This window comes from Coregonus clupeaformis, chromosome 8, assembly GCF_020615455.1.
Source record: "Coregonus clupeaformis isolate EN_2021a chromosome 8, ASM2061545v1, whole genome shotgun sequence".
NCBI lineage: Eukaryota > Metazoa > Chordata > Actinopteri > Salmoniformes > Salmonidae > Coregonus > Coregonus clupeaformis.
The window spans coordinates 11,515,956-11,527,676 of record NC_059199.1 but is presented as its reverse complement, the minus strand read 5'-3'; the positions used below and the strand labels follow the sequence as shown (position 1 = coordinate 11,527,676).

General features: G+C 44.4%; 1 protein-coding gene across 1 annotated transcript in view; it reads left to right on the top strand.

Moving 5' to 3' along the window:
* The window catches only part of LOC121571093 (ankyrin-2), a 143,582-nt gene that overhangs the window by 80,811 nt on the left and 51,050 nt on the right, over positions 1–11,721 (top strand). Inside the window, exons 20-25 of the mRNA XM_041882382.2 lie at positions 9,364–9,462; positions 9,603–9,701; positions 9,952–10,050; positions 10,168–10,266; positions 10,458–10,530; positions 11,157–11,210. Coding sequence (XP_041738316.2) covers positions 9,364–9,462; positions 9,603–9,701; positions 9,952–10,050; positions 10,168–10,266; positions 10,458–10,530; positions 11,157–11,210 — 523 coding nt within the window. The remainder of the gene's footprint in view (positions 1–9,363; positions 9,463–9,602; positions 9,702–9,951; positions 10,051–10,167; positions 10,267–10,457; positions 10,531–11,156; positions 11,211–11,721) is intronic.

Below are 11,721 nucleotides of genomic sequence, written 5' to 3'. Positions count from 1 at the left end.
GGGCTAAGGAAAAAAAGAGCTGGACTGCTGCTGAGTGGTCTAAAGTCATGTTTTCTGACGAAAGCAAATTTTGCATTTCCTTTGGAAATCGAGGTCCCAGAGTCTGGAGGAAGACAGGAGAGGCACAGGATCCACGTTGCCTGAAGTCTAGTGTAAAGTTTCCACCATCAGTGATGGTTTGGGGTGCCATGTCATCTGCTGGTGTCGGTCCACTCTGTTTCCTGAGATCCAGGGTCAACGCAGCCGTCTACCAGCAAGTTTTAGAGCACTTCATGCTTCCTGCTGCTGACCTGCTCTATGGAGATGGAGATTTCAGGTTCCAACAGGACTTGGCGCCTGCACACAGCGCAAAATCTACCCGTGCCTGGTTTACGGACCATGGTATTTCTGTTCTAAATTGGCCAGCCAACTCCCCTGACCTTAGCCCCATAGAAAATCTGTGGGGTATTGTGAAAAAGGAAGATGCAGAATGCCAGACCCAACAACGCAGAAGAGTTGAAGGCCACTATCAGAGCAACCTGGGCTCTCATAACACCTGAGCAGTGCCAGAAACTCATCGACTCCATGCCACGCCGCATTAATGCAGTAATTGAGGCAAAAGGAGCTCCAACCAAGTATTGAGTATTGTACATGCTCATATTTTTCATTTTCATACTTTTCAGTTGGCCAACATTTCTAAAAAATCCCTTTTTTGTATTAGCCTTAAGTAATATTCTAATTTTGTGACACACGGAATTTTGGATTTTCATTTGTTGCCACTTCAAATCATCAAAATTAAATGAAATAAACATTTGAATGCATCAGTCTGTGTGCAATGAATAAATATAATGTACAAGTTACACCTTTTGAATGCAATTACTGAAATAAATCAAGTTTTTCAAAATATTCTAATTTACTGACTTTTACCTGTATATCGACAAATAATTTAGGAATCCACACACTATAAACAGCAAAAAACAGAATACATGCATTCATTGAGATGAACATTGAACAGCAGTAACCCAGCAAACAGGGGTTTGTCCTGAGGACATTCTGCAATGTTCTCATTACTGTAGGTCCATGAAGGGTTTTGGCGCGACTTTATCCATCTGACGTTCCGAGAACGTTCTCAGGGGGACCTTTGTCTAGTTCCCTGTAAGTTCCCAGGACGTCACTGAGGACCATGTCAGGACCTTTTTAGGACTTTTTCCATGATGTTCATTTTACTAGTCCTTAGGATGTTGCATGATGCTTCCAAGGGAACTTTCTCTGGGGGACCTTTTTCTAGTACCCAGTTTTCCCAGGGGCATTCCCCGAAGATGTTTTTAGGACGTTCTTGGGACGTTGTGTCATGGTCCCCTGGAGGTATTGTCTACTTCCCGGTTTGTCCTGGCAACGTTCCTGAGGATGTTTTTATGACGTTCTTGGGACGTTGTGTCATGGTCCCCTGGGGTCCGACACATAACGAAAAAGACAGAACAGACAAAATACTTTACAATTTACATACATTTAAAAAATATTAACGTGTGTGTGTGTGTGTGTGTCTGTGTGTGTGTGTGTGCATCTATCAGTTACACATAAACATACACACAAAACGTAGGTCACAGCATTGAGCCTTGGGGTGTTGCTTTTTTTGTTTTTTTGAAACCAGGTTTGCTGTTCACTTGCGCTATATGAGATGGAAGGGAGTTCCATGCAATCATGGCTCTGTATAATATTGTATGTTTCCTTGAATTTGTTCTGGACCTGGGGACTGTGAAAAGAACCCTGGTGGCATGTCTGGTGGAGTAAGTGGCAGTGTCAGTGCTGTGTGGAAGTTGACTATGCAAACAATTTGGAATTTCCAACACATTGTTTCTTATAAAAACAAGAAGCGATGCAGTCAGTCTTTCCTCAACTTAGCCAAGAGAGACTGGCATGCATAGTATTGATATTAGCTCTCTGATTACAATGAAGAGCAAAACGTGCAGCTCTATTCTGGGCCAGCTGCAGCTTAACTAGGTATTTCTTTGTAGCACTTGACCATATGACTGGACAATAATCAAGGTAAGATGAAACTAGAGCCTGCAGGACTTGCTTTGTGGAGTGTGGTGTCAAAAAAGCAGAGCATCTCTTTATCACGGACAGTCCTCTCCCCATCTCCCCTGGGCGGCAGGTGGCTTAGTGGGTAAGAGCGTTGTGCCAGTAACCGAAAGGTCGCTGGTTCTAATCCCCGAGCCGACTAGGTGAAAAATCTGTCGATGTGCCCTTAAGCAAGGCACTTAACCCTAATTGCTCATGTAAGTCGCTCTGGATAAGAGCGTCTGTAAAATGTAATCTTTACAACCATTGTATCAATATGTTTTGACCATGACAGTTTACAATCTAAGGTAACGCCAAGTAATTTAACATCCTCAACTTATTCAACAGCCACACCATTCATTACCAGATTCAGCTGAGGTCTAGAACAGGGAATGATTTGTACCAAATACAGTGCTTTTAGTTTGATAAATATTCAGGACCAGTTTATTACTGGCCACCCATTCTTAAACTGACTGCAACTCTTTGTTTAGGGTTACAGTGATCTCGCTAGCTTTTGTTGCTGACACGTATAGGGTTAAATCATCAGCATACATGGACACAGGTTTTGTTTAATGCCAGTGGCAGGTCATTGGTAAAAATAGAAAAGAGTAGAGGGCCAAGAGAGCAGCCCTGAATACACCACACTTTACGTTTAACATTAGAGAAGGTTCCATTAACAAAAACCCTCAGTGTTCTATTAGATAGATAGCTCTGAATCCATGATATGGCAGAGGTTGAAAAGCCATATCACATACGTTTTTTCAACAACAGGTTATGGTCAATAATATCAAAGGCTGCGCTGAAATCTAACAGTACAGCTCCCACAATCTTCTTATTATCAATTTCCTTCAACCAATCATCAGTCCTTTGTGTCAGTGCAGTACATGTTGAGTGCCCTTCTCTATAAGCATGCTGAAAGTCTGTTGTTAATTAATTTACAGAGAAATAGCATTGTATTTGGTCACACACAATTTTTTCCAACGGTCTGTCAGCAAGCTGATAGTTCAGCTGTTAGAACCAGTAAAGGCCGCTTTACCATTCTATGGTAGCGGAATGACTTTGGCTTCCCTCCAGGCCTGAGGACAAAGACTTTCCTCTAGGCTCAGATTAAAGATATGACAGATAGAAGTGGCTATAGTCAGCTACCATCCTCAGTAGCTTACCATCTAAGTTGTCAATGCCAGAAGGTTTGTCATTATTGATCGACAACAATCATTTTTCCACCTCTCCCACACTAACTTTACAAAATTCAAACTTGCAATGTTTTTCTTTCATTATTCGTTTTTTCATGCATGAGTACGATGGTCACTGTTCGTTCTTGGCATTTCCTGCCTAAGTTTGCTCACTCTGCCAATGAGGTAATCATTAAAATAATTGGCAACATCAAATGGTTTTGTGATGAATAAGCCATCTGATTCGATGAAAGATGGAGTTGAATTTGTTTCTGCCCGTAATTTTATTTAAAGTACTCCAAACTTTTTTTCCATCATTCTTTATATCATTGATCTTGGCTTCATAATACAGATTCTTCTTCTTTTTGTTGAGTTTAGTCACATAATTTCTAAATTTGCATTAAGTCAACCAGTCAGATGTGCAGCCAGACTTATTAGCCATTCCTTTTGCCCCATCCCTTTCAACCATACAGTTTTTCAATTCCTCATCAATCCATGGAGCCTTAACAGTTCTAACAGTCCGTTTCTTAACAGGTGCATGTTTATTAATAATTGGAAGAAGCAAAGTCATCAAGTGCGGAGTCAAGATGCTCCTTATTAGTCACATCAGACCAACAAATATTTTTAACATCATCCACATAAGAGTCACAGCAAATTATTTTGCATGATCTCTTATACACCAGCTTTTGGAACTTTGGCTTTCCTGGATATAGCCACTATATTGTGATCAATGCATCCAAGGGGTATGGATACATCTTTAGGACAAAGTTCTACAGTAGTAATACAAATGTGATCAATACATGTGGATGATGTAGTTCCTGTATTATTTATAAACACCCTGGTAGGTTGATTAAAAACCTGAACCAGATTACAGGCACTGGTTACAGTGAGAAGCTTCCTCTTGAGCGGACAGCTTGATGAAAACCAGTCAATATTCAGGTCCCCGAAAAAGTAGACCTCTCTGTTTACATCACATACACTATCAAGCATTTCACACACATTATCTAGATACTGACTGTTAGCACTTGGTGGCCTATAGCAACACTCTAAAATAATAGTCTTTAGATGAAGCAGGTGAACCTGCAACCACAACACTTCAATAACACTTTACATGAGATCTTCTCTAAGCTTTACAGGGATATGGTTCTGAATATATACAGCAACACTTCCCCCATAACTGCAAACTGTTCTTCAGGTCCTGGACCTCTCTGGTCATTTTGCCCATTATTTTATTAGCTGACTCCACCAGTATTTGGACACAACACTATTTTCTTGTTGTTGTAATAACTGCTTTTAGAACTAGTTTTGTTTGTTTAAAATATCCTTTACCTGTGATAGAGAGACACCACTATCCTCAACAGTGCGCCCACCAGCTTTGGTCTTTGTCATGGTAGCAATGTAGGCTGTTACTCCTTGCAGTTCCAGACAGGGCAGGTCACAGGGCAGGTCACAGGGCAGGTCACAGGGCAGGTCACAGGGCAGGTCACAGGGCAGGTCGCAGGGCAGGTCGCAGGGCAGGTCACAGGGCAGGTCGCAGGGCAGGTCACAGGGCAGGTCACAGGGCAGGTCACAGGGCAGGTCACAGGGCAGGTCGCAGGGCAGGTCGCAGGGCAGGTCACAGGGCAGGTCGCAGGGCAGGTCGCAGGGCAGGTCGCAGGGCAGGTCGCAGGGCAGGTCGCAGGGCAGGTCGCAGGGCAGGTCACAGGGCAGGTCACAGGGCAGGTCACAGGGCAGGTCACAGGGCAGGTCACAGGGCAGGTCACAGGGCAGATGGAAACAGCAACAAACAGCAGGGATTCAAACAGTCACACTCCCGAGACAATACAGGGGCTGTGTACAAGCTGCTAAGGAAACCTGGCTAGCTTGATAGCTAGCTAACGTTAGTTAGAAGATAGGCTAGCGTCCTCCCGAGTGGCACAGCGGTCTAAGGCACTGCATCGCAGAGGTATCACTACAGACCCGGGTTCGATCCTGGGCTGTATCACAACCGGCTGTGATCGTGAGTCCCATAGGGTGGCGCACATATGGTGGCGCACAATTGGCCCAGCGTCGGGTTACTTTACTTGGCTCATCGCGCTCTAGCGACTCTTTGTGGCGGGCCGGGCGCCTGCAGGCTGACCTCTGTCGTCAAGTGAAGATAGGCTAGCGTATGCGGAAACGAGGGAACAATGAGCTACTTCTCTGGAGCAAAATAGACCTGCTATTGTTCCCTATAATACGGTGAACGTCCTACATCTTAATGTGATATTATACAGTATGTTGACAGTTATTCAAAAATACGTCTGTTAATTCATATTTATTTTGCAAAAGAAAGCCACGACAAAGATACGTGTTTTAATGCATGCCACCGGAGAAATGATAATGGACCTACATTCATACAGTTTCTTTACTGTGTCCAGCTTGCTAATAATCACTCAAATGAAAGTTAGACAGTCAGGGAGCAAATTCCAAAAACTATGGATAGAGGCACATTTTTTGCAAATGTAAAAAGAAATCTGTGCGGCCCTCCGGACCTCGTTGAAGACCGAATGTGTGTGTGTTACATTTACCGAAAAAAGTTATTACGTTTAGCGTTGTTACAAGTCCTCAGTTGTGATTACAGAGCTGCAGCATGGCTTACAAGAATGTAACAGGAATGAAGTTAACCCTCCCGTTGTCCTAGGGTCAAAATGACCCGCCACTGTGTTGAACCAACTTTATTTAATTTTTATATTTTTTGGATCATTTGTGAGAAGGAGGCAGTGATACTTTCTTTAAAGTCGGACAACGGGAGGGTTAAAAGAGGGACAGAGAGCTGTTTCATGGCTATTTTAGGAACAGCCCAGTGCTGTAGACGGATGAGTCACAGCGAGGGATGTGGGAGGTTAGTACACTGCCGTGACGACCACGGATGTCTTCCCACACGTATCACACCGATCCTACTTAATGGTCCCTGTCTGTGGGCGAAAGCGAGACACACGCCTGCTCGCATGCACGCACCTACACACGCTTACTGGCATGCACATACTAAACATACATAGCATGTGAATACAGTACATGCACACAAACGCATGTACGCACATACGCACACAAACACACATGCACGCACACACACACAAAAGCACACTTTATAGTCCCCCCCCCCCACACACACACACATTGTCTTAGAAATTTAGAACAGGCATGCAAGGCCGTCAGTCAACCTCCTCTGTGCCCAAGAACACTAAGGTAACCTGCCTAAATGACTACAGACCCGTAGCACTCACGTCTGTAGCCATGAAGTGCTTTGAAAGGCTGGTCATGGCTCACATCAACACCATTATCCCGGAAACCCTAGACCCACTCCAATTTACATACCGCCCCAACAGATCCACAGATGATGCAATCTCTATTAAACTCCACACTGCCCTTTCCCACCTGGACAAAAGGAACACCTACGTGAGAATGCTATTCATTGACTACAGCTCAGCATTCTACACCATAGATCCCTCAAAGCTCATCACTAAGCTAAGGACCCTGGGACTATACACTGACTATATACCTCTGCAACTGGATCCTGGACTTCCTGACGGGCCGCCCCCAGGTGGTAAGGGTAGGTAACAACACATCTGCCACGCTGATCCCCAACACGGGGGCCCCTCAGGGGTGCGTGCTTAGTCCCCTCCTGTATTTCCTGTTCACTCATGACTGCATGGCCGACGACACAACAGTGGTAGGCCTGATCACAGACAACGATGAGACAGCCTATAGGGAGGAGGTCAGAGACCTGGCCATGTGGTGCCAGGATAACAACCTCTCCCTCAACGTAATCTAGACAAATGAGATGATTGTGGACTACAGGAAAAGGAGGACAGAGCATGCCCCCATTCTCATCGACGGGGCTGTAGTGGAGCAGGTTGAGAGCTTCACGTTCCTTGGTGTCCACATCACCAACAAACTATCATGGTCCAAACACACCAAGACAGTCGTGAAGAGGGCACGACAAAGCCTATTCACCCTCAGGAGACTGAAAAGATTTGGCATGGGTCCTCAGATCCTCAAAAAGTTTTACAGCTGCACCATCGAGAGAATCCTGACTGGTTGTATCACTGCCTGGTATGGCAACTGCTCAGCCTCCGACCACAAGGCACTACAGAGGGTAGTGCGTATGGCTCACTACATCACTGGGGCCAAGCTTCTTGCCATCCAGGACCTCTATACCAGGCGGTGTCAGAGGAAGGCCCTAATAATTGTCAAAGACTCCAACCACCCTAGTTATAGACTGTTCTCTCTGCTACCGCACGGCAAGCAGTACCGGAGCGCCAAGTCTAGGTCCAAAAGGCTTCTTAACAGCTTCTACCCCCAAGCCATAAGACTCCTGAACAGCTAATCAAATGGCTACCCGGACTATTTGCATTGCTGCTACTCTCTGTTTATTATCTATGCATAGTCACTTTAACTCTACCCACACGTACATATTTACATTTACATTTACATTTACGTCATTTAGCAGACGCTCTTATCCAGAGCGACTTACAAATAGGTGCATTCACCTTATAGCCAGTGGGATCAGCACTTTACCAAATTATTATTATTTTTTAGATTTTTTTTTTGGATGATATTACCTCAATTACCTCGACTAACCGGTGTCCCCACACATTGACTCAGTACTGCTAGCCCCTGTATATAGCCTCGCTACTGTTATTACACATTGACTCAGTACCGCTAGCCCCTGTATATAGCCTCGCTACTGTTATTACACATTGACTCAGTACCGCTAGCCCCTGTATATAGCCCCCCTACTGTTATTACACATTGACTCAGTACCTCTACCCCCTGTATATAGCCCCCCTACTGTTATTACACATTGACTCAGTACCGCTAGCCCCTGTATATAGCCTCACTACTGTTATTACACATTGACTCAGTACCGCTAGCCCCTGTATATAGCCCCCCTACTGTTATTACACATTGACTCAGTACCGCTACCCCGTATATAGCCTCGCTACTGTTATTACACATTGACTCAGTACCGCTAGCCCCTGTATATAGCCTCCCTACTGTTATTACACATTGACTCAGTACCGCTAGCCCCTGTATATAGCCCCCCTACTGTTATTACACATTGACTCAGTACCGCTACCCCCGTATATAGCCTCGCTACTGTTATTACACATTGACTCAGTACCGCTAGCCCCTGTATATAGCCTCCCTACTGTTATTACACATTGACTCAGTACCGCTAGCACCTGTATATAGCCTCGCTACTGTTATTACACATTGACTCAGTACCGCTAGCCCCTGTATATAGCCTCGCTACTGTTATTACACATTGACTCAGTACCGCTAGCCCCTGTATATAGCCTCGCTACTGTTATTACACATTGACTCTGTACCGGTACCCCCTGTATATAGCCTCCCTACTGTTATCACACATTGACTCTGTACCGCTACCCCCTGTATATAGCCTCGCTACTGTTATTACACATTGACTCTGTACCGCTACCCCCTGTATATAGCCTCCCTACTGTTATCACACATTGACTCTGTACCTCTACCCCCTGTATATAGCCTCGCTACTGTTATTACACATTGACTCAGTACCGCTAGCCCCTGTATATAGCCTCGCTACTGTTATTACACATTGACTCTGTACCGCTACCGCTGCATGTGACAAATACAATTTGATTTGATTTGATTATCACAGGGATTTGTCTCAAGCAGAAACCCAGATTTATTCCTCCTTTAACCTTTTTCCAATCCGCTCATTCTTCATCCAGCTCTATCACTGAACCCCAGACAGACCTGAGTGGATGAAGATATATCACTGCTTTACCAGACTCAGTCCGCCCTGTCATATATACTGTACCGATGACAAATGCACACTATCTCAGGGGTGCAAGAACACTGATAGTGTATCTGCACTCTGCATGAGTGAAACGGGTCACAAAACCCAAATACCCAATCTCACATTCCCTCCCCTGTCAACTGGTCATTTCCTGTTTTTGGTGGTAAAGGTCGCCTGTCACTCAAAACTCCTCCCTCAATATTTAGGGGAACCATGTAACCTAATGTAACCACATACAGCATCTATGGACAATCTCCTGTCCGTAGTTACACTATACAGTTTGCTAATTGATTGATTGATTTAGAGATGTGGTGAGTAACATATTGTAACATATTGTCCCTTCAGAGTGGCCTCACCTCCCTCCATCTTGCTGCCCAGGAGGACAAGGTGGTTGTCAGTGAGATACTGACTAAACATGGAGCCAACCTGGACCAGCAAACTAAGGTATGGACAGAATGTACATTCATTTAATTTGAGCATAGAATGACCATTGTACTGGAATGATGATAAGGCCCTATTATTTATCTTTGATAATGTTAGTAGATGTGTTTTGAAACTAACTGTGATTTACTTTTCTCCTCCAGTTGGGCTATACTCCACTGATTGTAGCGTGTCACTATGGAAACGCCAAGATGGTCAACTTCCTCTTACAGAACGGTGCTAGCGTCAACGCCGAAACCAAGGTAATAAACCATACACAAAACTGCCACAGTGCATTTATAATGGGGTTTGTTGCATATGGAAATGTATAAGAAAGGTATATAGTGTATGATAAAGCACATAAGCACTATTTCACTGTGTTATGAATGTTCACTAATGCATGCTTTACTTTAACAGAAAATATCAAGTGCTAGCCTAAGGGTTCACATTTGAATCTCTTAAATGTTCAGGCCTTGCCAGACAGTCATTACAGTCAGTACTTTCTCTTCTTAGAATGGGTACACTCCCCTCCACCAAGCAGCACAACAAGGAAACACACACATCATCAATCTACTGCTGCAGAATGGAGCTAAGCCCAACAACATCACTGTGGTGAGTGGACTAGCTGCTGAAAACACACACACACACACACACACACACACACACACACACACACACACACACACACACACACACACACACTTATATGTCTTTCTACCATCCTAACAGAATGGTAACACAGCTCTGGCCATCGCCCGGCGACTGGGCTACATCTCTGTGGTGGACACACTCAAGGTGGTCACCGAGGAGATCATTACCTCGACAACCGTGAGTGATTCAACTATCTCAGTCCAACAGCTCTTCACATCTTGTCTGAAATCACAGTATTTACACATGGTGTTTATTTAGCTTGTAAGGGGCAATTCCTAACTTCCACTTAAGTCGAATGTTCACTTAGTTTTGCATTAATGTCAATGGTAGACTAGTTGTAATGAGATGTGTCTGTTTATGTCGTCTAGACGGTGACAGAGAAACACAAGATGAACGTTCCTGAGACCATGACTGAAGTCCTGGATGTGTCTGATGAGGAGGGTGAGTTTAACACTTGATCCAGTCACTAGCCTACTGTATATGACCACAACCATGTATAGAGACAGTCATTCTAAACTTCAGTCTATTTATGTGGTTGATTTAGTGGTTTGACCTACTGTCACCTCAGTAAGCCTGACTTCAAACCCTGTCCCAGTTTCCCTCTACACCAGGGTTCTTCAATTCCGGTCCTGGAGGGCCGAAACACTTCTGTTTTTTATTTCTACCTGGTAGTTAATTGCACTCACCTGGTGTCCCAGATCTGAATTAGCCCCTGATTAGAAGGAGAGGATGAAAAACAGAGATGTTTCGGCCCTCCAGGACCGGAATTGAAGAACCCTGCTCTACACTCTTAGAAAACAAGGGTTCAACCTGGAACCAAAAAGGATTCTCCAATGGCGACAGCCAAAGACACACTTTGTTCTAGTGTAGACACTAACCTACTACTAGGCTATCTCATTTAGCCTGCCCCAAGTCCTTCCCGTTTCTCCATAGCCCAATCCTAGTGTGTGTTTGTTGTGGTCGGCTAGTTTCTCACTGTACTGCATACTGTACAGGCCTGCATACTGTACAGGCCTGCATACTGTACAGGCCTGCATACTGTACAGGCCTGCATACTGTACCCACAGGGCTGAAACAGAATGAGGATGCTGTTTTGTCTGATGACTCCATGGATTTAGAAGGTACACCGTGTCAAGGTTGCCGTGGGGATTGCTATTGATGAGTGTGTGGCGGTTTGTTGTGGTTGTGGTAATTCGCACGGTGTGAGCTTCCTCTGCGATGGTTGTGTATAACAAGCTGTCATGGATGAGTCTTAGAGTATATACTTGAACCTACACCCAACCTCAACCACTGTTGGTATGGGGTTTTGATTCATACACAGTGCGGTGAAATCAAGATCGTGACACACACATTTAGGGCCACTTGTCTAAATGGGAAATACTGGATATCATTGTGAAAAGCATTAGGGTTGTCAACAAACTACATTGACACTAATGATGGCTGTGCCCTTTTGAATGTTAATGCGACAGTGTTTTTGTTTTGAAACGCTTCTTGATAATCAGCTAAGGGAAGCAGTGGTTTTAAAAGCGTTTTAATATTCAGATCCACCATGCTCTGAGCACTTAACAAATACTACCCCCTAGAGAGTGTCATTAAACGTCTAGCGAAAAGACTAACTGAAGCAGCAAAAGC